Below are 26,694 nucleotides of genomic sequence, written 5' to 3'. Positions count from 1 at the left end.
CTCGATGTTGTATCTCCCGCTGTCTATCACGCGTCGCGAAAAATCCAAGAAGAAATTGGCCGGTATATTAAATAAATCATTACGGAGGAAAAAGCATGCGCGAAGTGAAATCCGCTCTCTGAAATCTGCTCTCTGAAATCTGCTCTTGCAGATCCGCCTCCTATTCGTGTCTCGACCATTGCAAGAGAATGTATATATTCGACGATCACTATCATAAACTTAATCAAAACCTTTTGAGGATTCTTGGTTTGTGGCCTTATAAAAAAACCAAGTTTGAGCGTTTTCGTGCAACGTGCTTCTATATGATACTCATTTCTAATGTGATTGCCCAGGTAATTCTATATTTTTTGTATTTATCTAATAAGTAAGGATACTAGAATGGAGTAACTTATTTTATTAACTGTTCCGGAACATATGTCGATACTTTAAAAATTATTTTAAGGAAAGAGTTACGCTCAAAAGTTATACATTTATATGGAAAAAATTTTTCTTATTTCTTTCTCTTATGTACATAGTATAAGAGAAAGAAGAAGTTTCGAGAAATATATATCTATATATGTATATATTTTTTTTTCTTTGAAACAACACGACAACGTGTATGGGTTAATGTTATAATTTATTAATAAGCAATTAAATAGAACTACAAAAATACGTATTTGTTTTTTAGTTTCCTGCTTTTTTTCTTTATGGCTGTGCTAACTTTAGTCTTAAGCTAGCACAGCAATTGTTTTCAGCGAATCGGCTGAAAAAAATCAGGAATAATTTTTATATAAGTCTCATTCGATTGTACTGAAATGGCTGTGCCAGCTTAATAAACGTCGTAACACTTCCGGATATGAATTGTTATCTTGAAAAATGTTTGATTTGTCACCCTCTATTAACTCTTACACCATGTTGTTTCGAAACACTTTGTATACATACAGGGTGCTTGTGCCACTTTTTGTGAGTAAATAAAGCAGTTTAAACTGAATAGAAAAGTTCTCTACCGTTTTGCGATTTTTTCAATAATTAATAAGAAATTTATTATTGAAAATAATTAATAAAAATCTGCGAATAAGCATGCATTTACGCGATTCAATACGATGAAACCGTAGCGAAGAAAAGACAACTCAGTCACGCGCTGATTGGGGTTACTATGCGCGCAGTGAGGCATCGGGAGGAGCATGCGTCTGGCAACTGCCAATAATATGTAACGCTGGGCTGTCTTTTGCCGCCGAATCGCACGGATGCATCCTGATTCGCGGATTTTTATTAATTAATTCCTCGTTAATTATTGAGGAACTCGCAAAACGATAAAGGACTTTTTTGTTCAATTTAACTCGCTCTACCAGCCTACTAGAAGTATTCTCCGTAATATATTTCTTAACTGATAAATTGTTTCATCAACAAATTTATACTTTATTATTTTTATTTCTATGCAAAATTAAGTTCTTATTAATAAAGACATTATTTTAATCAAAATATAATACATTGGTAACATCCAAATAACAAAGGAACAATTAACGAAAATACAAAAAGCAATAATACTTACATCCTCAAAACTAGTACAAGCAAAAAAAAACGATTGATAATAATCTGATACGCGCTCGTACGATATGTTAAAACGTATTAAATGGCTAATTATGTAAGTCATTATCTAATCTTAGATTCAATAAAAAATTAGATGAATTACTTATCGAACAGGGGACTCACCTTTTATGATCTTAATCTTAACATACATTGTAGAGTTCGCCCTCGTGAGTAATCTTCAGAAGGTTTTAGCCGTTGTTCGTTTTTAAAAAAAGTTATTAACAAAAGAAGTTTCATAAATAGAATGTAATTTCTACATGGGTTTGCAATTTCCACTCAAGAAACGAGGTCTACCCTACACCACCTAATGCTTACAATTCGAAACGAGGTTCTATCATTGTACGGTTCCACATGGTTTCTAACTTTTCACGCGAAGCGAGGTCCGCCCCATACCAGTCGGTGGTTATAGCACAGAAAGTTGAAAACCCATGTGGAACCATTTTATGTTAATGATATGATGTTAATGATGTGTGCTGAAAAGATAATGCGCGTTTCTAAAATGAGAGTGCAGGGGGTGTAAGAAAAGAAAAATATAAGTCTCGGTAAAATGTAAATTTCTTCTTAAATGTACATGATATCAAACAGTTACAGTTTTATTTATTAAAATTATTTTGTTAATAAAGAACTTTTTACTAAAGAACAACGACGGTTAAATCCTTCTGAAGAGTATTCAGGAGGATCTCTATAATGTATGTCAAGGTTAAAGTCATAGGAGATGGGTCTCCTATTCGATATTTTACTAAAGATTATTTGTATTTTATTCCATAGAAAAAAATTGTTTGAACTCAAAAAATATATTATTAAAAGTTTATCCCGTATAAAATAAATAAAACGTTGAATTAATCATTTTTAAATGCACGATTGATATTGAGACATGTGTTTTTCTAGTTCGCACAATTTGCTATAGCCGACTGTAGTATAAATGTCATTATTAGGATTCTGTCGGATGCTTTACCGGCTATGGTGTATGTTGTAAAGTTTAATATATTTTTCTTCGACACTAAGAAAGTAAGTTGTCTTCTAATTTTAATTAACAAAGGCGATTTTTATAACTTATCTGAGACTTCGCCTAATTTAAAATTCACTTAATACAGCTAAAACAGATGCTAGAAGAAATTATTAATAATCGGCGGATGTTGACCGATCCACAGGAAATTAAAATAGTAGAACATTACGCTCACCAAGGGAAAATCATTACATTTATGAGTATATGTAATAACATTATCTTCATGTATAAAGAATATTATAGCATAGTTAGAAGGATATATCATTCAGTTATATTATATTTGCGATATAAAATATTCCTTAATTTATAATTTTCTTCGATCTCGCTTAGTATGTTGTAACTATTTTACGCTTAAAATGGAAAAAAATATTATAATATATGGCATATCTTATATAATTTAGTGCTGCTGATATTTACGGTATTTATATTATTAATAATGGAACTAATACCGGATATCCTCGATTTTTTCCGGCCATTAAACGAATCACGTGCACATTATATATCATTCCTGAACGAATACCACATGAATAAGGGAGTACAGTTTTATTATTTTCTCTTGTATTCTATTATAAGTATTAATATTGGTGTTCTTTCGGTATTATCCATTTCTTCGATGCTTCTAGTGATTGCTTTGCACTGCTGCGCATTATTCAAAATTTGCAGGTAAGGAATGCTAAAGTTTTAATAATATTTTCTTAGAATGATACAATATAAGAAGATGAATAATTATTTTGTTGGCTAAACGAGAACTTAATGTCATCAGTTATCGAATACAACATTCTGTGGACAAGAAGGTAATAGCGTGCTCTAACAAGAGAAATCTAATTGTTGAAAGACTAATGAGAACAGTAGAACTTCATCAAAATGCACAAAAGTAGGTATCTAAAACTAAATGTATAACAATAAAAAATTTCATTGTTTGATTTATTGTTTTCAAGGCTTTTTAAATTGTTGATGACAAATCTTGCAATATTTTATCTTATTGTGGTACTCATAGGCATGTGTTCCTTTGTCGTAAATTTATACCGAGTAAGTAACTCCTTTTTCTGCAATAGAGTATTAGAGTGGAGCAAAAGTGCGCATTTAGTTTTTGATCCTATATATCTACCGTTGAGATATAGCTAGAGTCTTGAAATTTGAATTGTAAAATCTTCAAACATTCTTTTTCAAAATTCACTAGGGCTCATGTCTATATTTTGAATACATTCCATTTAATAAACTTTTCTTGAACTGATTGCAAAAACGCACTTTTGCCTCACCGGTGGGGCAAAAGTGCGCAATACAGGTATATTTGTTTTAACAACACCTCCACGGAAAGTTCGACTTTCCATGTCTGTATAGAGAGGGGCGAGAGTGGCCAATTTCACGCCAGGACTTACTTTCCTCCCTAGGGCAGAAAATTGTATACTTATGCCAGCATAGCGGGCGGAAAGTATCAATTTTCTACCCTAGGGAGGAAAGTAAGCCCTGGCGTGAAATTGGCCACTCTCGCCCCTCTCTAGGCATGCATGAAAGTTGAACTTTCCGTAAAGGTGTTGTGAAAAATATCGTGTGCACCTCGGGTCGAAAGCTTTTTCAGACTCGTGTGATTTGACTCGACTTCGGCTCGGGCAGCAAACTTCACACTCGTCTGAAAAACGCTACTTTCTCCCCTCCTTGGTGCACAATATACTGTTTCGTGTAAATCAGGTTGACAATACTGAGTTAATTCGTAAACTGCGTCATGACTGAGTGGCGCCGTATGACAGCCGATTCGACTGAACGGCGTTGAAACTATTAGTATTTTCGATTTGTTGACTCGACCCGACTCGGGTCAGATCGAAAGTTCAATTTGAAACTCGATGACTCTAAACTATCATGGTAGAAAGCATTTCTTAACTTCGATCACATATTCTTAGCATTATGGCGGCATATTATCATATTTCATTATCATTCTTCCGAACTTTTAATCTGACTCGAGTCGGGTTAAGTCAACAAATTAAAAACGCTATATGAGGTAAGTTTCATTTCTTAGTTTTCTGATATAATATTTTTATTTCTTTCAAACTGTATTTCATAAGTAGAAATAAACTTAAGTTAATCATTGATAAGACATTTTGATTAACTCGTTTCTGGCGTGTGTCATCCATGCTATATTAGACATTTTAAATTTAAAAAGTGTCTTAGAAAGAGACGAAGAGTGAGTTAACCTAAGATTAAAAGTTAACTGACGTTTGTGAAACTGCATGGGCCTTAAAGTTAACTTCAAATATCAAATGCGAACTTTTGCCCCACTATGATATGCACACTTTTGCCCCACGAGACACTTTTTAAATTACCGGTAAGCGTTGCTGTCTACGGATAACAATTTAAAATGTCTACTATAGCATGACACACGCCAGAAACCAGTTAATCAAAATGTCTTGTCGATGATTTACTGAAGTTTATTTCTACTTATGAAATACAGTTTGGAAAAAATTAAAAAATTGAATCGGCTGTCATTACATATGGCGTCACTCAGTCATGACACCTTGTAAATTAACTTAGTGTTACCAATCTAACTTACAGGAAAACAAGTAATACCTGTACTGCACACTTTTATCCGCCGCGCACTCTTATCCCACTCTACTCTATGTATTTTATACTTTATACATAATCAGTATCACATAAGTTAAAACTGTTTCTAATGCACTATGATACAAATACAGGGTGATTCAGAAATACTTCAATTATAACTCATAAACCAGGCATTTCCAGGCGGACATATATGTGTACATGACATTTTTTCTTGTTTATGTGTGGAGAACTCACCTTCAAAAGTTTGTACAAGTATTTCTGAATTACCCTGTATAGTTTTTCAAATAATTGTACATATATGTAGATATAATGAAGATTACTTAAATCATTTTGTTATTAATAGTTGTTTCACGCGATAACAAGCATGGATAATTTGATGGATTTTATAATAGCAATGAGTTATATAATAGGACATGAGATTTATCTCTTCGGAGGTACTTTTATAGGACAACAGTTCGTAAACCATGCTGACGAGTTATTTAACGCCATGTGAGTAATAATCCGTACACTTCTTGTACAAAACTATGCACAACAAATGTATAAAGTCTATACTCATTCTTATAGAATTGTTATATATAGGACGATAATAACTAATATCTATATATTGCGATTTTTGTTTAACTTCTCGTGAAAAAGAAATCAAAATTATTTATACATAAAATTATTTACATCTATCGAATAAATTGCATATATGACCAACTGAAAATTAACAATTTTAGATATTTAAGTACTTGTCCATAAAGTTTTTAGTCCAGATATTTAAGTACTTGTCCAAATGTTTATTAAGCTGGCGTAATCACTGCAACATAATCGAATAAAACATAGACATAAATTTACTGCTTTTTTTCTTGTTAATTTGTTGTTTTGTTCACAACTTTATTATTCTTATGGATAAAAATAGTAGTTAAGAGACATATTTCATATATATGTATATACATATTATATACATGTATATATATTTTTTTATCATCGAATAAAATGAAATTTTTTAGATACATTTCGCTATGGTATAAAACACCTGTGTCGGTGCAGAAATTCTTCTTATTTATAATGCAAATCTCTTCGAAAAGTGTTGTACCGAATATTGCCGGTCTACGCGTTATAGTAATGGAGACCTTTACCTCGGTAAGACAGTGCAAATGGAGAATGCAATGACGTCCTTCTATATCAACACGTTATCAGCTTCATTGGATTATTTGTTGTAGGTCATGAGCACGGGAATATCCTTTATGATGGTAATTTACTCTCTACAATAGTTTCATAAACTAATGCAGAAAGCGTAACTGCTCGTAGTAACATACATATGGAGAAATTTTCCACAGTAGAATGAAATAGAAAGATATAATTTGAGTAAATAAGATAATATTCTCTGCTATTTATTCATTAATAAATAATATTTTATTTCGTTACATATTATTTTTTTTACTTAATATTTAAAAAATTATGCACCTAACAAATTCCATAATTTTGATATTTCTTTTTTTTTTCCTATTTCTTCTCTATGTACAAGTGCTTTTTATCGATATTATCCTGTTTTACAAGTAAAATATTAAATTAATTTTTGTGACATATCTACTACTCATATCAATCAGAAATGTAAAAATAAATATATTAATCATATTAATGCATGCAATATTATATTGCGCATTAATTAATGGGTGATTAACATTATTTATTTGTAAAATATTTGCTTATTCGTCTATTTTTTAAATTGCATCTTTCAATGCATTTTCTAATCGTCTTAAAAAATATAATTATTACACTATTTTCTTTTACTTACTCATAGCATATCTCTATTCTAAGATTGCATTTGTTGATCCATAATTTAATAATTCTTTTTTCACACTAACCGAAATATTAATAAAATAGAATGGCATAGCACATACGGTAGTTCAAACTTGAATGGTAACATCTAACGTTGCTTGTTTCATGCTAACTTAGAACATATCTTACGAATTTTATTCTCCCTCGAAAATTATTATGTAGCATTGCGTGTTTGGTTAATTTCAGTCTATTTTCTTTCTCGCGTGAATATCGAGAGACATATACACCCTAATAGTAGATAATCGATCGAGACTTTCCTTGTGCTTCACACGTAACTCCGGATAATTTCGCAATTATTGTTATTACTATTATTCGCATCAGTTACGCTACGACTATATCTAGCATCACAGAGAGGGAAGAAAAAGGTTCTCATTATCATCGAGCGCATATGCGTTTCGGCATTCATGGAAAGATGACTGTGCTTGAAAGTCGCTACTATAATATTAATCGAATTCTTTTATTGATATGCGGTTTGTGGCCTTATCAAAATAAATTTCGGTACGTACGAGCCGTGCTCATATTAGGAATATTTGTCACCTTCGTGATTTATCAGGTACACATTAATCTGACTGAGAGAAAATATTTTAGAGTTATAATCATCGCATGTTTTTTATATCTTGATATTACTGTTTTTTTTAGTCTATATTACTGTTTATTTCTGATTATAATTTCAAGATAGCATTGAAGATCTATTCGGATATTTTTCCTGCTATCTTGTGTACACTGCAATTCATCGCCTTTTTAATTAAACCGATAGAAGTGAGTTATTTTTGTTTATTTCAAATTTATAAAAAAAATAAAAACACTAAAGAATTTACTTTAAAGAAAATACGTTATATAAATAAAATAATATAATATAATATATGATATACGCACACACACATACATACAAAGAAACTACCTTAGATATGAATGCATAAATGACAATGAAATATTGTCTAATTAAAAAATTTAATTTATTTAATCGCTTGCAAAGAATATATCGTGTACTATTTATAGGTGAGAAAATTATTAAATCAAATTTGCGACGAATGGAATGCACTAAAAGATTCTAAGGAAATTGAAATAGTAAAAAGATACGGAATGTTTACGAAACGGCTTACAGAGGCCTTACTTCGTAAGAAACTCCTTAAAAGAATCTTTTTTGATATATTAGATAGATTTATAATTGCGTTGTTCAGCAAATCTACTTTAGATAAATGATTTTTTTGCAAATTCAGGTATTTTTCAGTGTGCGCCCTGTTAAGCTGGCTTTTTTTGGTGTTAATGCATTTTATTCCGATCATCAATGATTCTGCAGCAGCCAATGAGTCTTTTTCAAAACAAGATAGTGTCTCAGTGCAACTTGAAAATACATATATCTTGAAAGATAGATATACCTTCTTATTTTTTATATTTGTTTTCGTGGGTATTTTCGTAATGACAAGTACTACATCAATGATTCTAGCTTACATGCGACATGTTTGTGCGATGTTAAAAATTACCTGGTAGAAGTCTTCGATGTTTATGTCGAATGTTTGTCAGAATATATTTTAATTGTGACGTGAAATATACATTTATAGCTATCGCATTGAACATTCATTGGATGGGAACAACTTACACATGTCAATTTCTCAAAAAAATCGCTTGATGTGTCAGAAGTTAATTAGCGCCGTCAACATTCAGCGAAGAGCTATGGAGTCGGTATCAATTTAGAGTAATCACTCTCTTCGCAAGTACAGTACACGTATTAGAACGAATACTCTCAAAACTTGAACTTGGATTCGCTGTACGGAAGTCACAGTTACATTATTGTTATGTCAAAAGTTTATTTGATCATTATTTCATTAATAATTTTTATACATTTTGTTACTCATAATATAATATTTAATATTTCCTTTCGGACAATGAATAATACAAACGAGATCAATTCATTTAATGCAGAATTTGACTGTTATTCTTTTGCGCAAATTATGATTGTGAATACCGAATTTCTTTGCTGTTTCGAAGGTTCACACAACGTGCCTTAGACAGCTTTAAAGAGTCCTACTTCCTTTTGATTGGGATAGGTGTAGTATCATTAGCAATTAATTTATTACATGTGAGTAACATCTAACTGATTGACTTTATGACTTTCACGGATTTTTACATATCTCGTTTTATATGCTAATTCCAGGCACTACAAGCTGCATTAATTGTAGATAACGCGAATGAACTGGCAATATCAACTTTCTATGTCATTGTTCATTTTCTTTTCATTTTCATAGGGAATTATGGTGGGCAGACAATTACAGATCATAGCGCAGATGTATTAAAAAAGTTGTAAGTACAGTAATTACAAAATTTTACATAATCTGTGTATATCTGCATAATTAATTATTAGAAACAAATTTAGTTAATAAGACACATTTTAACTGTGCGATAATAAATAGTTCACATCGCAAATAAATTTTTAGATATCACGTGCAATGGTATATAGCACCCATACAAGTGCAAAAATTAATTCTTTTCTTAATGCTAAGAAATACAAAACATTTCGGTTTAGTCATCGGAGGAATATATGTTGCTTCATTAGAAGGTTTTATCACGGTGAGAAAATTCATAATGAATAATCAGTGCAAGCATTTAGTTAATTATGCTAATGCAGTCTTGCGTATTGCACATTATGCATTAATAATTCCATAATTATTATTAGTCTCTGTGCAATGTTACGATTTTATTTCTTATTAAAAATATATCAAATTCTAAAAAAAAAACAATACATGTATATAAATAGTTCTATATAATAAAAAATAAAAAATCACGATTTTCAGCTTATAAGTATGTCGGTATCTTATTTTATGGTAATCTACTCTACGCAATGATGAATATGTATTACGATAATACAAAAATAATATAATTATAACAAATTGCATGAGTTGTTAATAATAATATTTCTTCAAAACAAAATCATAATAAGTATATACGATATAGATACCTATTTACCAAGAAAATCGACTGTTATCGAGTTTATTTGTATGTTCTTATGCCTATACCGTTGTCAAATAATGCATTACACAAGTACAAGATTTCTTGTATTATAAAATAAAAGTGCGATATCTTTTGCGACGTCTTGAACAATAAAAATAAATGCGAGAAATGTTCGCGATGTCACTCGCGTCAGTTAGAAATTGCAGCGAAATTACACATAATTACACGTCGGAATTGATCGCAATTGTCCCTCTCGTGCCAGAAACGATTATTCGGTTTTTTACACTATTATATTTATTCGCATTGAGGGTATACATTCCGTTTTTTTTTTTACGGAAAATAAAAGAGAAATAAGCGAAATACATAATGCAACATCGTGGAAGGGAGGAAAGAGTAATTTTTGCGATAGTCTCGCAGTCGAGTTTCGGCATTCGAAGAGAGATGTTTGCCCCAGCGAGCAAGTATTATAACGTGAACCGATTGCTTTTGCTAATATGCGGTTTGTGGCCTTATCAGAAGTCAAAGGTCAGAAATATTCAGGCTACATGCTACCTCACCATTTTATTCTCCTTTATAGTGCTCCAGGTATGACGGCTTTATATTTGCAATGGCATAAAAATTTTTAATTTGATAACGAAGACATGTATTGGCAAGAATAACATAGAGGACGCATTAATATATTAATAAGCGCAAATAATCGTCGCGTGTTATAAAAATACGAAACTAATATTTCAGCTTACGACCTTCATCGGCGCAGAATGTACTATAAACCTAGTTCTGAAAGTGCTATCGATCGTTCTTCCTATAATTGTATGCATCTTAAAACATGGCGCTTTCTTTTATAATAACCGAAAAGTAAGTTCATTCTTTCTATCGTAGGACTATCATAAAATTAAGCAAGATATATTTTTGTAATCGCAGATGAAACGTCTCACGAGTCTAATGTGGTACCACTGGACTATAATTCAAGATAAACGAGAAATTGCAATATTAGAGAAGTATACCAACTTCTCCAGACGATTTACGATTTATCTGCTACGTAAGGATAACATAGGCAGGCAATATTGTTTTTCTGATACATTCAAAATATGCCGGAGAAATAATTGTTCTCACCATTTTGATCAGATATCCTTGCTTTGGGCGTGTTCACTATAATAATAGGCCACATATTCCCAGTGATTTTGGATATAATAGTGCCACTGAATTCATCTCGGCCACGACACTTCTATATCTTAGTGGAATGTTTTGTCGATGAAGAAAAATATTTTTTTTTGCTTTTACTACATACCATTGTGACTTTAGCAATAGGAATGATGATAATATTATCCGTCGGAACTATGCTTATGAGTTACATTTTCCATGCTTGCGCAATGTTCAAAATTGCTAGGTAATATTACATGTATACATATAGAATTTTTAATATCTAATCAATATTTAATCTTTATACTGTTAGTAGAAGTAGGATTTTAAACGCAGAGAGATAATTTTCTCGATTAGAATATAATCACAAATTTTTTGAATATTAAAGAATCTAAATATCACAAACGTCTACAGCTATCGCATCGGAGATGCGGTGACCGAGAATCCTATAGAAGCATCATCTTCCCAAAAAAATCACGCAATTTATAAAAAAGTAATCAACGGAGTGCATATTCATCAAAAAGCTATAGAGTTAGTATTCTTGAACAAATTTTAATATGGTATAATAATTAAATTGTAAAAAAGCATAGTCCACGACTATATTTCCAATGTATTTGAAATGTTATATTTTTAATTCGATCTATTTTGACAACAGAAAAAATTTTTATCTCTAAAGCTTTACTCGTTATTCAAATGTACTATTAATTTTTTATTGAGGTACTGCAAATAACGAGTTATTATTCGAATATCATTAAGTAAAGATTTAAAAAACTGGATTTTAAAGTAAGATTTAGAACAAACTGTTCTGAATTGTAACTTTTTTGACCTAGATCGATGGAGATAGTTTAATTAAAAAATTCATGTTTTTATTTTTATGCAATTTTAATATCTATCTCTGTCGGTCATAATCATTTATACTACATTTAGCGTAATTATGTGTGAATATCACAATTATATTATATTATATTATTCGTTGTTGAAGGTTTGCTGATTCGATCGTGTCTGATTTGAGAAAACCTTTTTTCGTATTGCTCTCTGTGGGGGTGGCTTCGTTAGCTCTTAATATATTTCAGGTTAGTGTCAATTTCTCAAATTGGAATGTATCATAATAGTCAATCCATTCCTACAATTAATTAAAAAATATATTTTTGGCTTTTTCTAAACACTATTCTGTCTATACTCTGATCTACACATCAGGCGTAATTCTAGGTTTTCATCGCGTTATCTACAAGTAACATGAATGAACTGTTTACAACTTTTACGTTTGTTTCCGCACAACTCTGTTATTTGTATCTAGGGAATTATGGTGGACAGATAGTTATGGACCATTATTCCGAAATATTTAATGCGACGTAAGTAACGTACGTTGTAAAGGTATATGTTATACAGAGTGTATTCTATATTTTATGTATACAGAGTGTAACATAAATGTCGGCCGCTATTTCAAAGGTGTAGTCTACTCATCAAAATGAGCAAAAAAGTTTATATAAACGTATGTCCAAAAATGCGTCGTTTTCACGTTACAGTCATGTTTGAATTGAAACAAATTACAATTACAAAGCGTAATATTACCTATTATTTTATTTCTAACAATACAAAACAGCAGAAAATACAAGTGAAATAAAACAAATCTTAAAGCAAATGTTTATAGTGACCCAGCCAAAATACACTGCTCTGCCCATCTTTTTACCAATCTTTTCACTATTTTACAAACATTCGGCATGTTGCATATTTTATTGAACCCGTTTACTATGCGCTGACGAAGATTATTAATGTTGTCAACAGGCCGGGGGCAATTTGTTTTAGATGATCCTAAAAACGCGAATTCTTCATATTCCTTTAAACATGACTATGTAATATGAAAACGATGCGTTTTTAGACGTACGAACTTTATATGAACTTTTTTGCTTATTTCGACAAGTAGAATATACTCCTGAAGTAGCAGCCCATTTATATGATACACCCTGTACATATAATGCATTTAAAAAATATATAAAGAATATTTTTAAGAAATAAGATCAAAGTGTACTACTGCCATGGAAAAAATAAACATTGAATATATTTTACGAGTAAAATATTTTTTCTCTTTCTCACGTAGATATGATTCATACTGGTATACGGCACCATTGCGTGCACAGAGATTATTATTGTTCATAATGCAGAGAACCTCAAAAAATTTTTCTTTCGTTTTTGGAGGAATATTTGTAGTCTCGCTAAAAGGTTTTTCTACGGTAATAAATACAATTCATTCTCTAATAGTTATTCTTAAATTTAATTTAAACCAAAATTATAAATTTACAGCTTGCGAGCATGTCAATATCTTATTTTACGGTGATCTATTCAATAACTTCGAGATAATTATTTAAGAAAGAAATTTTTTTCTTCGTAGAGTCTTGTATAAATTATTTGAATATTATCAAATGGAAATATTTGGATTTCAGGTAATTTGATGTTACTAATTATTGTGCACATAAGAGTAATTCTTCTTTCAACTTATTTTATATGTTATTTAATGCTGTGTTATATATATATGTTATATTACATTTTAAATATATTATGCGGTCACATAATTACAAATTTCAAAAGAATTTGTAAAAGAATTTGTATGTGTATATGTGCTATAAATTTTAGCGCATATTTTTATTATATAATCCATACAGTATATAATTAAATGTATGTATATAATTACATATGCTATATAGTATATATTATATTATTCATTCAGATCTCGATATTTTCGAAACGGTATTGCTAAAAATATTTATATGTTTGATAAATAAAATATGAGTGTGTTACATAAACAAGTTCATAAATTAGTATTAAGAGAATAACAAAGGCTAGCTACAAGTACCGAAAATCTATAGTTTACATCACGTATATTATAGATTTTCAGCACTGACAGTGAATTCGAAACTCATTAGTGCAATATTTAGCGACTGTATAATAATAACGGGGCAGTGCATTGTTGAATATACGAGATTTCATGGAGAGGTAATTAAAACAGTATGTACTTCCTTCTTTACACATGAACAAAGAACCATGGGTATATAATATCATATAATCTGCATTTTTCACACTTCTGCAAAACATTTGTTAAATTATTGCACTGTTAAATTCGATTTTTTTAAATTCAAATTAATAGACAAGAAATATGAAGCTATTGTTATTTTGCACATATATCGCAACGACAAAGTTGGCACGTATCATAATAAAGTGATCAAAGTTTTCTGTAAAACTTATATAGTCTTTGTACTAACATTAGTACATAAGAAGATATATGCTTCCAAGGAAGAAGTATACCAAGATGTATCGCCAATTTTGATAATATTATTTTGATGACTTATGTTTATTCTATAATCGAGCTAGCGGGAGAAAATTTCGAGTAAATTTAATCCTCTTTATTTACACCCATTTCCCCCTTGCTAGTGCTTTATAAATTTCTAACATCTGCTGTTTATTCCATGGTAAATTAAACGTCAATCTTAGAATTATCTTATATGCCTGAAAAAGAAAAATTTATCGTATATCTGAATTTGATGCATGGAGGGGGAAACGCAGTTTCGCAGCGTTGTTCCTGACATACGCATTTTAGCTTTCGCCGAAGATGGACTTTGTTGGAGAACGGTACTATAAGCTAAATAGAATTCTTCTGCTATCTCTCGGTCTTTGGCCTTATCAAGTTTCAACGTTGAAGAAAACTCAAATAATCTTTTTCCAAACGTTATTCATATCCTTTCTATTATGCCAGGTATTAAGTTTTTCATTTCACATGTATTTTATTTATTTAAATAAAAGTTTATGTCAAATGTAATACAAATATTGACAATTTTGACTATAATATGAAATGGATTTATTTTTATGTAAAATAATGTTTATTCACATTTTTGCTATAATTGTTCAATAAGGCTACTGCTTTCAGTGCAATACATTTCTTGTAAAACAGCACAGCAGTAATTGTATTGCCAAAATTTTTATGTTTATTATTATAAACTGTGTTTATATTATAAAATATAACGCATGTCTTCTTCTCAGCGATAACGTAAGTATTCACTTGGTTTTGATGCATTTGATTTGTTCTTGTAAGATTTTTTGTTGCAAAAATATTTTTTATCTACTTTATTTTTTCCATTTCTTGATTTAAATAACTTTATATAAATATAACATTATATTTATATATACGTTATTTACCATTTATTATATATAATCATTCGACATATATTAAAGAACCATTGTAATAACATAAAAATAATAAAAAGACATGTAATACCAAAAAAGAATTACCAAATAAGATATTTTATTTATGATCGTAGATCAAATATATCTTCGATAGAGTTCGATATGATTGGAATATGTTAAAGGCTCAGTCGGAATTGGAAGTGATACGAAGATATGCTGACAATGCAAAATTATATACGATCTGCTTTACGTGTAAGATATAAAATCAAATGTCAATCGTATATCAATCAATTTCTTTTTCTATGATATATTATTTTTAGATGAATTTTAATACATTTTATATGCATTTACACGTTATATTCATGCATATTTCTAAATTATAATATTTAACCAAAATCTTTTACAAAAGTTATATAAAATGTTTTAAAACAATAACACACTTCAATTGATACAAATACAATTAAATTAATAATACATATTGTATAATTTTTTCCTCTGTACTATAGTACTTTAATAAAATATAAAAAATATACATTGTTTTTCATACTACGTTAAATACGTGGCATAATTCGCTTGCTTCAGGCTTGATTACTAGCAGTTTATTGGTATTGTTAACAATAATTTGTCTACCTCTTATACTCGATGTGATCGTACCAATGAATGAATCGCGACCGCGACAATTGGTAATTAATGTGGAATACTTTGTCGACGAAGAAACATACTTTTTTCCTATTTTGACACATATTGTCTTAAATCAATATGCTGGATCGATGACAGTAGTGGCTATTGCGACAATACTCATAGCGTACGTGTTGCACGCATGCGCTATGTTTAAAATCGCCAGGTAAAAACAACAGTTATCTTATATCTAAATATCACAAGTTTCATTGATTTACTTAAAAAAAAAAACCAATATAAGAACAAGTTTAGATCCATTGTATATTATTTTCATAGCCATCGAATAGAACACATATTTGAAAATGTACAACTAATGCCAAAGGACATTAAACAACACATACTTTACAACAAACTAATTCACGCTGTATACGTTCATCGTAGAGCTGTGGAGTTAGTATTAATGTATATCATTCCTTTGCACTCGAAACCTATTTTGCCTGGATAAAACAAAATTATTGTCACGATGTATTACAAATATTAATGTCTTCTTCTTCTTCTTCAATGGCACTACAGCTCAAGATCGAGCCATGGCCTTCTGAAGTTTGGCCTTCATCAAATCCGAGGCCTCTCTTCTAGTTTCTTAACGATAATTTTTTTAACGGGACAGGTTAACGTTAACCTAGCGCCCAACTTCCAACCTGGAGGATCAGGAAGCCTCAAATATAAAGGGATACTCTTGGCAAGAGATATTATACTCTCGGTGGGTTGCCACTCTTTTCCGAGAGGTATATAGCGATCGAATGAAAATCGACGATTTTTTATTGGATTTGAACTCGGATCTTCGGCTTATTAGAGCAGTGCACATTTTTCTGTGTTATGATCGCCGTACAAATATTAATTTGTGTTCACATAAAAGATAACGCATCTTATAAACAAAGTTAAAAACAGCAGAATCTAATAAACTGCCGTTTTTCTTACAATTGAATATGTCTAAAAATCCTCGCAGAAAAGGCTGAGCGCAAAGACTTAAATATTATTGAATTTATTAATTAGTGAATTATGATATTAAATACACATTTTGCTGTTAAAGTTTGGCCAATATTTTGACGAACAGTTTTGCGACATTGTATTTCGTGTTAATAGGATTTGGTCTGGCTTCGACGAGTCTCAGTTTCTTTAATGTAAGCTTAAATGCAGGTATTGCGAAAAGAACATAATATCATTTATTCGAAGAAGATTAATTAATATGATGATATACAAATATGAAACTATACAAAGGATATGTAATTAATAATGTTCGATTCAAGTTTATTAACGCAGTAATATCCCTGGAAAAAATGGACATATTGGTGTGCTGTATCGTTATACTTACACACTTATATTATTTATTTGTGGGAAATTATGTTGGACAGAACATTATAGACGACAGTACTGGCATTTGTCAAGCAACGTAAGTATTAAACACATTTTTCCAATTTTATACTATTTTTAATTTGTTTACAATACAATTTGGCGACTGTAATTCCTGCTGTAATATGTGAATAATTCAGAATATGTAATTTTTTATCTCGTTAAATATAATTTGCAAATTCAAAACTTGATAAAAATCAAGAAGTTTATTTGATATCATTTAATGACTTTATTTAATCAAATAGATTAATTAATATTAATTGATGTATATGTATATCTGTATATGTATCAACAGATATAATGCACAGTGGTATGCTGCGCCATTATGTATGCAAAAGTTTATACTACTTATAATGCAAAGAAGTAACAGAAAGAGCTCTTTAACAGCTGGAGGTTTATTTGATGCGTCGTTAGAAGGTTTTGCTACGGTAAGGAATATTACGGGCAATTTTATTTTGATCAATTCCATAAGAGAAAAAGATTTTTAATACTTATTACAGCTCATAAGTATGTCTGTATCCTACGTTATGGTCCTTCAATCCATGGGAGCACACAAAGAAAGCTACGAAAAGGATAATAGTCAGGTTTAAAGAATCCGATTCACAGGTTTAGAATGCGTTCAGTGCGTAATACATGTACCCTTCTTTGCATATTTATTAATAAAATCAATTTTGAAACAACAATGCAGTGCGCTTCTTCACTTTTTGAATTTATTGCTATTGCATCATAGATTATTTATATAAGACATATTTTTGGGGTTATATTTTATCTCGCTTCTCCAGCATTAACAATCATATATATTTCGATATAAATATAATATTAGCTCCTAACTGATAATAAACCTGATAAATAAAACATGTGTATTATAATTAGCAATAAATAAAATACTTTTTATGATTCATTAAATATATCACAATATTAACTATTATACACACCTTATTCTAATGTAACTTTTCTTTTACGGTGCGGATATTTAAACTGAATATTCACGTTTAATACTTTCTCCAATATAATTATATACATATTTACAGAGTATTCACGGCTTTCATCTTTGTGTTTGGTTGTATTACTCAGGTAACTTTTTTCACACATCGACTTAATATAAAATTAATGTTGTTTTTATATATACATATTGATATTTATTATACCTATATTAAATTATATTTCTGCTTAGTCTTTTAATTTTAACATTTATTTTTTAATGTTTACATCATTACATTCGACTGCATTTATTCTTACATTTTTTATAAATCGTTTCCATAAATGTCAGTAAAATTCTAATTAAACGTTAACTAAAATTTGAAAAGATGATTCTATATGATAGATAATTGTAATAGTGATTTGATATATTTTCTTTGAATTGAAAAATTAATCATTGGTGTGTAATAAAATTTCTTCTTTGGCAACTAACCAAATTTCACAGCGCGATTCATGATTTCGACCGATTTGTGTACTATCTAACGTATTATACTGTATCCCTAGTCTCATTTATGCCTTCAAGTTTTTTAGCTACATTATTAGTATTGATAGAGTATGTATATGAAAAATTTAATCCAAATTACTAAATTATCTTACTTAATTAAAAAAAAATTACTTAATCGAAATTAAAATGTAATATATTGGCGTTCACGTTTAATTATCACTAATATTACTAGATAAAGGAAATAATGAATAGAATTCAACAATGGGATGCATTCTCATATGCAATTATGCACGTATATAGATATGATATACCCGGTATATGTGGTATACAGCATTATGCATATTCAAAAACTGTTTGTGTTTATACTGCAAAGAACAATGAAGGCTTATATACGTGGTCAATATTGGTGGTGGTGTAATTATGGTATCGCTGGAAGGTTTGGCTTCGGTAATGATAGGTTTTTCTACCGTTACAGATTCGAATAATTATAATTAAAAGACAATAAATATATAATATCATTATAATAGCATTAATGAAAATAATATAACTATGCAAAAATGGTATAAAAACGGTTGAAATAATTTAAATTTATAATTTAAATTAGATTTTAATGTTATAATATAATTATGTCTTTTAGATGGCGAGTTTGAAGTTGTCTTACCTCACTATGATATTCAGTACGTTAAGAGCAAAACAGACAGCAAGTCCTAGTAGTATATAGATATATAATCGAAAATTTTATTATGAATATGAAGACTGTATTAGTAATTATGAAACAATTCATTAATGCAGAATAAAATACGCGTTTATCACAAACGTTAGTATCCCGTTAGCAACATATTAGAATAATTACCATCATATTTTATACTTTTATGCCATAAACTCCGATCAATAAGTTTGTCATCTCTTTTTTTATGATGCATATGGCATCGATATCTAAATACTACCTTTTCATTCATACACTGTAATTTTATAATGATGGCAAAATTATAAGGACAATTTGACGGAGGGAAAGTCGAAATATATAATTATTTAGGGAAGGATAGTTAAAAGTTATCACGCAAAGCGTGACTAACCCGAAAGAGTTTTACTAAACTTCACTGGAAACTATCACAATACTGTAAAACAGATTCTTTTATTTTTAATTATTTTTTGGTATAATTTAAATCTTCAAAAAATATACTTTTCATGGACATTCTCATATCGTTGTTCATATTTAAACAAAATATTTTAAAAGTAAAATGTACGGCTGTATTTTTGTTTCTTCATAACTGATTAAGATATTGAACAAATCACATATAATTAATACCTATAGATACACGACAATTTATCTTACTTGATAACCTGAAATTATTTGCAAACTATTTTTTGTATTTGGGAAATGTTTAGAACAAAAGTTATACTTGGCGTAAAAGGATATGCATTATAATGTTTTCGCCTTTTTTCTTGCCTTTTTATACATATATCGAATTTTGAAGATTATCTTAAATTTTTTTAATGGACCATTTTATATCGTTTATATGGAAATCGAATTAAATACAAAATGAAAAAATATTAAGCGATATATGGTCTAAAAAATTTTCTTATGTATATATGTATACATGGATATGTGTGTACATATACATATGTAGATATATATGTAATTTTATTTTATTTTTAATATAAATAATTTCTAACAAAATAGTACGCGAAGATTTCAGGAAGATTTAAGATTGTTATAAAATTTATTTTATATCCTACTTTTTACGTTTTCTATATTATAGTTAAAACGCTATTAACGTTATTAACAGCAAAGATATCAATTGAATTTTACGCCAAAGATGTAATTATGAAGAAAGAAAGAAAAATAATTTTGTTTATAGAAAATTTTACAGAGTAGAGTTGTGCAAAAGAATTCTTATTTAAATATTATACATATCACTTGTATTTTTACCTTGGTATATCTCATGTCTCTTATTCTGCTTATCTGCGTATTAAAGTGCAGTTATAGTTATTTTAAGTATATTATTGTTTTGTGCACGATTTATCGAAAATTTCATTAGAAATTAAGAAAGTGCACAATCACACACATCACAATTTATTAATAGCACACAGCGCTTCACGAGCAGACAGAAATTCACGGATACACCGTTTAATATCTACACTAATGCTACAGAGACACGATGTTTCGCGGCGATAAAGAAAATATACTATACGAGCGAAGTGTTCTTCGCATGACGGTTTATACTGTATTGAGGGAAACGTCGCAAATGGAGACTCTTGCACGCTATTGCGCCCGCGCTACGTCGCGATATCGGCGTCGACGCGACGCCGCGTCGCACTGTACTGTTTACCCATTGGAGTAACTGACTTACATAATATGCAATATTTTTATTACTTTTTCGCGCAAAAGTTTTATCATTATATCTGTCGTGTATAATTTTAAAAAAATTTTGACATGGTTTTTTCTCATGGATAAGATTCACAATGAGTCTTCGTGAGATGTCAGAATACATATGCTTAATAAATTTTAAAAAGAAAAAAGTCATTAATTTTTAGTTAAATATTTTTTATGTTTATAATTGTCTTTTATCGTTACAAATGTAGCATATGAAACACTGAACGAAAATACAGAGGTCTTGTCTTGAATGTAAAATACTATACGAACAATTAGAATCAAATGCTCACAGAAAAATTAAGCAATGAATATAATTTATTGTATATTTATGGTACTATTATATTTGGTACTGAAAAACACCTCTCATAATAAAGATTAGCAATAGGAATATCAAAGTATATATTTAAATATATATCTAATAATGAAGTAAAATCAAAAATTTCTTAATTAACAGATTTCATCTACATAATTATTGAAACAAATATATATTTGAAAAAAGAAGAAAGATATCAATTAAATGTCAATTTTATAAATGTCGATATTTAATATTATTATTTAGAAATAAAGCATGATTGTGCATCGGATATGCTAAAGAATAAAAATTCTAGTCAAGAGCACATTCTTACCTTATTTTATGAGTTTATATAGTCAATGCAGCGATGACATTAATAAGTAAAGCTGAAATACTAATAACGTGAAACAATGTTTTATCTTCTTTAAATTAATCTTTAGATTATTAGATTATTAAATAAATATTGAAAGCGTCTCAGGTATATTCATAATTATATTTTACACTGTATGAATACTTTCAAACTGTAAAAATCACATAATCTCTGTTTATCCTTTTTACCTTAATGTCATGTATATCATATTTTAAAAAGATATATGAAATAAATGTATTTTAAGAGATTTAATCCTACAGCTATAGCCAGCACACTTATTTTCAAGTTCTTATCTCGCCACACTTCGGTCCGTGAGACCGCTCGACTTTGTCGTATTGTCATTTTCATTCTAATTAATATTTTTAAGCTTGTACTGTAGAAATTGGAAATACAGTCTGAATAAAATGTTTACGATAATATCAGGTCAAGAAAATTATTAACTTTAAACTGAACTTATCATAAGGAAACTAGAAAATTATTATGTGAAAACTATATAGAAAACCGAGAAGTAGTCCATTGGACCACTCAGAAAAAATTTCTAGATACAATACTATTAGGATCGAAATAGGGCCAATCATATTTAGTATTGAAAGAAGATTTTAATCTTAAATAGAGGAATTCTTAAATCTAGAATAAAATAATCTTGATGCTATCCCTCTAATTTTCTCAGAATTATTCTAGATTTAAGAATTCCTCTATTTAAGATTAAAATATTCTTCTTTCAATACTAAATATGATTGGCCCTATTTCGATTCTAATAGTATTGTATCTAGAAATCTTTTCTGAGAGGAGAGTGTAGCGAGCTAGGATTAAATACATTCAAATGTATTTCGTGTTTCTAAAGTTTTCAAACAACAAGCTGATATACTAAAACTGTTTACTTCAACACGAAACACTACCACTGATGGTTTGACGATCAATGAAAAGGAATGTATCTCGTATAAAAAAAAATTTAGGTATCTGGTATAAGAAAATTATCCTTCTGAAGAAAGGGGCTTGCATTATAATTGCGCAGATTACTAATTTTTCTCCACGTGTTACCTTCGCGCGTTTTATGTGAATATTATAGACATGATATGTGAAATGCGCGTGTTTTTCTAATACGCTGATAATTTTATAAATTACTAAATTGTATTAAACTTATATATGTGTATAAATTGCAGTACTTATTTTTCGCACTTATTTCATAGACAAGCGAGATGTAATATAGCGAAAAATACGATAGGTTCAACAAATATGGAAAATAGTGGTAGAGGGAGGTAACTCTTCGTTTCTCAGCGCAGAAGTATTGTGACAGCCGCGGGAAGATGAACTTCGTCGGGGATGGATACTATAAACTCAATCGACGTCTCTTGTTATCAGTTGGCTTATGGCCGTATGAGCGTTCAATCTACAAGTACTGTCAAATAATACTTTGTAACATTATTGTAATAATCACGACGATTTGCGAGGTAAGAATATTATCCTAAACTTTACAAAAAGTGTTATCACATGTTAAACATGCTCTGTGTCATTTACTCATAATACATTATAGCTTTTATGCAAGAAATTATTATCCCATTAATACTATAAACGCAAGATTTGCTCGCTTCAAAAATTAATAACTTGTGATAAGTGATATATTGAGTTATCGAAATTCATGGTTTTAGATTGCGAAATTGATGTCATTAAAACAAAATGATGTCATGCTAAAAGTTCTCTCTCCTATCATAATTTGCTTCATTTATATTATAAAATATCAAACGTTTTGTATTGTCGCTAGAAAGGTGAGTCAACAATGCATTGCCATCCGTATATTTATATTGTTCACCTTTTTTATTTTAAAATATCCTATTAAAAGATGTCATTAAAATAAACAAGCGCTTTGCTGATTTTATCATAGGATACATAAAATTGTTTATTAAATATTGATCCACTCTACATTGTAATGTACGTTCTATTCTGTCAATCTGCTGTGTGTGATAGTCTTATCAACTATATTTCTTCGTCTATTTAGGTTTTGTATTTATGCGATATGAAAACGCACACAATACAAAAATTTACAAGTTTCTTTTTCATTTTTTATAATATGTAACAGATCTTTATATAAATTTGAAAACATATGTTAACATTTGTTACAAAAAACGATTAACTTTGCCTGTACATTTAAGCTTCCTCATTTTATAATTCTTTGTGAACAGATAAGATATCTCATGGATCATGTAGAAGAAGATTGGAATATGCTTAAAGATAAAAAAGAATTAGAGATTATAGAAAAGTACACTTACATTGGAAGTATGTGCACTTTGAGTTTGACAAGTAAGAAAGAGATACATATATGTAACTTTTTGAATAATCGTAACATATAATTGTATTGAAAGTACGCTCTTTCGTAATTTCAGTACTGGGTTTTGTGGGTGTGTTAATTTGTCTTTTCGTGCCGTTGATACCAAACATCCTCGACATCATTGCGCCATTGAACATCTCGCGTCAACGACAATTCATATTTCCGGGAGAGTTCTTTGTCGATCAGCAAAAGTTTTTTTATGCAATTTTATTACAACTAGACATTACAATAGGCATAATAATCACTACTTTGATAGGCACTGAATCGTTGTACGTAACATACGTACAACATGCTTGCGCAATGTTTCAAATTGCCAGGTAATAAAATAAAAAAAGATTATGTCTGTATAATGTAGATTGTTTGATTTTATTTTTGTTATGCCATTCGATATTTTTTATTTTATTTTGAATTCTTTGAGTTCTTTAATTATAAATAATACGCTATCAATTTTACAACGTACAATCGTTATTTATGCAGTTATCGGATGGATCAAGCATTCAATGATAAGTTTTTACAAGGTTACACATCTGAAAAACAACCAATCATCGTTTGCAAAAGGATAATTGAAGCTATACGCATTCACAAAAGAGCTCTCGAGTCGGTATAATGCAATTTGTTTATAGTAAAACGAAGTAAAGTAGTAAACAGAAAGATATTTGATTGATCAATTAATATATCGAACTATTGAGTCTCTATGAGAATTGATATTTATATCGTTAGATCCGAAAATCTCTCAAAAATCGCGCAGAGTAAGGAGGAGTAGCACGCGACAGTTGCAACGATGATGCAATAATCGATGCAATAGTTTCTCTTTCTTCAAGGTTTTCCGAATCCTTGTGGTCTACTCTGGCGATATCATACAGCATTCTTCTTATAATCGGTATTACATCTCTAATTATTCATCTTTTCTGTGTGAGTAATACCTATTCTTTTAATTATAATTTCAAATAACAAGTTTTTCTTAAAGCGTTGTTAATTAGACAGGGCGCGCGCATTTCTAGATATGTATATACAAATGTGTGTGCGTGCATGCGTGAGAGTATAATAATCAATCATACAATTGAAAAACACATGTTATTTTCTATAAGAATCTTTTATTAACATATGTTATATGGCTAATATTTATTCCTAAAGTTGTTCAATTCATTGCTCATACTTCTTTTAGCTTTTTCAAGCAGTTCTGTATGTAAAGAAAATTGATGAAATCGTAACATTAATTTTATTTACCTTTGGTCACATTTTGTACTTGTTCTTGGGTAACTACGTTGGTCAAATTTTAATAGATCACAGCGCTGGTATTTTTCAGAACACGTAAGTATACATAATGTGTTCGAATATATTTCAGAATTCTAAAAATTTTTTTAAATTTCGAAAAAAATATCTACAATAAACATATTTTTTTACATTTCCATTTCTTGCCGAATATTATAATATACATGATTAAATAATGACTAAAATACATTTACATATTCAATAGCACTAACAATAATAATTAAACAATATTTTGATTGTTAATTATTTATATCTCTTCCTGTAATATATATTGATACCTATAACATGGTTAATACCATGCAGTCATTGTGATCGAGTCTTTAAGATATCCTTTCTATAGATGTTATATATGTTTTTTATATATATGTAAATATAAAAGCAAAAGAGAAGCGCTCAAAATAATTCCATATTGTACTAATAGTATGAGATATAGTCATAAATGATGAAAACTAATATCCAAATAAACTTTTAGATACGTCATACGATGGCAAGGCGCACCTTTACAAGCACAAAAATTATTGCCAATTATAATGCAAAGAAGTATGAGAAGTTGCAAGATGGTTGTGGGCGGAATGTTTGTTCCATCATTAGAAGGCTTTGCAACGGTAAATGCAACGCCAGTAAAGCAAAATATTTAACTCGTTTAGAGATAGTCAAGTTTTAATACCTACAAAGCTTTTATAACTTATTCATTTTTTAAATATATTTTATGTGTTTAAAATTCACTTGCAATTAATATTCATAATTATCTTCTTTTTTTTATACGCATTTTATATGAATTAATCTTTAATAATTCATACCATCGCTAAAAAGTTAAATAAAAATTGCCGATATATAATTCTTTTACAATTAATTAGAGATGATGCCCTTTTCAGTCGGGCTTGATCTTGGTAATCTAATAATAATAGATATTCCTGTCTGAATTTTTCTAATTCGACTAAACTTTTCAAATCCAGCTTGACCGAAGAGAGCATTTTCTCTTACAATTAATTATAAGATTCATATAGTTCTGTTTTACTTATTATATTGTATAACTTCCTTTCCATAACATAAATTTTTAATTTCAGCTTATGAGCACGACTCTGTCGTATTTTACGGTACTCTGGTCAGTACAGAAATAATGCTATTAAAAAAAAATTTTTTATAACATAAGTTGTAGTCAACTCTGAAGTAATAGAAAAAATAATAATATAATGAAATACTCACAAATCATTTTCATTATTTAAATTTGTTAAACTTTAATAATAGTGAAAAATGTGACAAAAACGTAATAATTAATAATAAATAATTAATTCCATATCAATTATCTTCATTTTTCTTACTTATTTGTATTATATTATTGTTAATTGATTAAAATTTATAATGATTTATAATGATCTATTTTTT

The 26,694-nt window shown here is 29.4% G+C and overlaps 4 protein-coding genes and 1 long non-coding RNA gene across 63 annotated transcripts in view; 4 read left to right on the top strand and 1 right to left on the bottom strand.

The window, feature by feature from the left end:
• Nucleotides 1-22,606, bottom strand: part of LOC139810479 (uncharacterized) — a 139,867-nt gene extending 117,261 nt beyond the window's left edge. For 31 of the 42 annotated variants that reach the window (XR_011731358.1, XR_011731371.1, XR_011731397.1 and 28 more), the window contains exons 1-3: nucleotides 6,912-7,135; nucleotides 6,253-6,661; nucleotides 5,801-5,930 (exon numbers count right to left, since the gene is read on the bottom strand). This is a non-coding gene — a long non-coding RNA (uncharacterized lncRNA). Of the gene's footprint in view, nucleotides 1-5,800; nucleotides 5,931-6,252; nucleotides 6,662-6,911; nucleotides 7,136-9,911; nucleotides 10,242-14,055; nucleotides 14,145-21,674; nucleotides 22,267-22,591 lie in introns of those variants that run through there. The other 11 variants (XR_011731351.1, XR_011731354.1, XR_011731359.1 and 8 more) reach the window with 11 other exon arrangements.
• On the top strand, nucleotides 56-7,267 carry LOC139810473 (uncharacterized). Of its 2 annotated transcripts, XM_071774064.1 has the most exons (10): nucleotides 56-332; nucleotides 2,458-2,577; nucleotides 2,664-2,781; nucleotides 2,977-3,238; nucleotides 3,339-3,449; nucleotides 3,514-3,604; nucleotides 5,475-5,620; nucleotides 6,124-6,256; nucleotides 6,337-6,366; nucleotides 7,142-7,267. In XM_071774064.1, exons 1-10 carry the CDS (start codon nucleotides 189-191, stop codon nucleotides 7,160-7,162), a joined length of 1,176 nt encoding a protein of 391 aa, XP_071630165.1. In that variant the 5' UTR covers nucleotides 56-188; the 3' UTR covers nucleotides 7,163-7,267. The 2 variants fall into 2 exon arrangements, with proteins under 2 accessions (XP_071630165.1, XP_071630166.1); XM_071774065.1 differs by lacking the exon at nucleotides 7,142-7,267 and having other exon boundaries at nucleotides 2,664-2,775; nucleotides 6,337-6,476.
• LOC139810458 (uncharacterized) lies at nucleotides 7,400-14,049 on the top strand. 14 transcript variants are annotated; one of them, XM_071774018.1, is made up of 17 exons: nucleotides 7,425-7,453; nucleotides 7,595-7,714; nucleotides 7,955-8,072; nucleotides 8,176-8,359; nucleotides 8,518-8,634; nucleotides 8,945-9,035; nucleotides 9,111-9,256; nucleotides 9,391-9,523; nucleotides 10,251-10,489; nucleotides 10,640-10,759; nucleotides 10,826-10,958; nucleotides 11,030-11,291; nucleotides 11,459-11,575; nucleotides 12,027-12,117; nucleotides 12,254-12,396; nucleotides 13,143-13,275; nucleotides 13,346-14,049. In XM_071774018.1, exons 9-17 carry the CDS (start codon nucleotides 10,271-10,273, stop codon nucleotides 13,400-13,402), a joined length of 1,275 nt encoding a protein of 424 aa, XP_071630119.1. In that variant the 5' UTR covers nucleotides 7,425-7,453; nucleotides 7,595-7,714; nucleotides 7,955-8,072; nucleotides 8,176-8,359; nucleotides 8,518-8,634; nucleotides 8,945-9,035; nucleotides 9,111-9,256; nucleotides 9,391-9,523; nucleotides 10,251-10,270; the 3' UTR covers nucleotides 13,403-14,049. The 14 variants fall into 14 exon arrangements, with proteins under 14 accessions (XP_071630116.1, XP_071630119.1, XP_071630122.1 ...); XM_071774015.1 differs by having other exon boundaries at nucleotides 7,400-7,453; nucleotides 7,631-7,714; nucleotides 8,176-8,634; XM_071774021.1 differs by having other exon boundaries at nucleotides 8,176-8,634; nucleotides 9,202-9,256.
• On the top strand, nucleotides 14,371-18,155 carry LOC139810462 (odorant receptor 22c-like). Of its 4 annotated transcripts, none has more exons than XM_071774040.1 (9): nucleotides 14,398-14,792; nucleotides 14,964-15,083; nucleotides 15,355-15,472; nucleotides 15,803-16,064; nucleotides 16,175-16,288; nucleotides 16,929-17,019; nucleotides 17,146-17,288; nucleotides 17,544-17,676; nucleotides 17,749-17,936. In XM_071774040.1, exons 1-9 carry the CDS (start codon nucleotides 14,649-14,651, stop codon nucleotides 17,836-17,838), a joined length of 1,215 nt encoding a protein of 404 aa, XP_071630141.1. In that variant the 5' UTR covers nucleotides 14,398-14,648; the 3' UTR covers nucleotides 17,839-17,936. The 4 variants fall into 4 exon arrangements, with proteins under 4 accessions (XP_071630143.1, XP_071630142.1, XP_071630141.1 ...); XM_071774043.1 differs by having other exon boundaries at nucleotides 14,655-14,792; nucleotides 14,950-15,083; nucleotides 17,749-18,155; XM_071774042.1 differs by lacking the exon at nucleotides 14,964-15,083 and having other exon boundaries at nucleotides 14,371-14,792; nucleotides 17,749-17,940.
• Nucleotides 22,607-22,978: 372 nt separating the features above from the next.
• On the top strand, nucleotides 22,979-26,579 carry LOC139810469 (uncharacterized). Its single transcript, XM_071774059.1, has 9 exons — nucleotides 22,979-23,161; nucleotides 23,360-23,476; nucleotides 23,891-24,008; nucleotides 24,092-24,353; nucleotides 24,514-24,633; nucleotides 24,858-24,948; nucleotides 25,202-25,347; nucleotides 25,781-25,913; nucleotides 26,376-26,579. The coding sequence occupies exons 1-9, from the start codon at nucleotides 23,018-23,020 to the stop codon at nucleotides 26,427-26,429; spliced, it is 1,185 nt and encodes a 394-aa protein (XP_071630160.1). The 5' UTR covers nucleotides 22,979-23,017; the 3' UTR covers nucleotides 26,430-26,579.
• The last annotated feature ends 115 nt before the right edge of the window (nucleotides 26,580-26,694 follow it).

Source organism: Temnothorax longispinosus, chromosome 3, assembly GCF_030848805.1.
Source record: "Temnothorax longispinosus isolate EJ_2023e chromosome 3, Tlon_JGU_v1, whole genome shotgun sequence".
Taxonomy (NCBI): Eukaryota; Metazoa; Arthropoda; class Insecta; order Hymenoptera; family Formicidae; genus Temnothorax; species Temnothorax longispinosus.
Note: the sequence above shows the minus strand (reverse complement) of the source record. Positions and strands in the feature narration are given on the sequence as shown.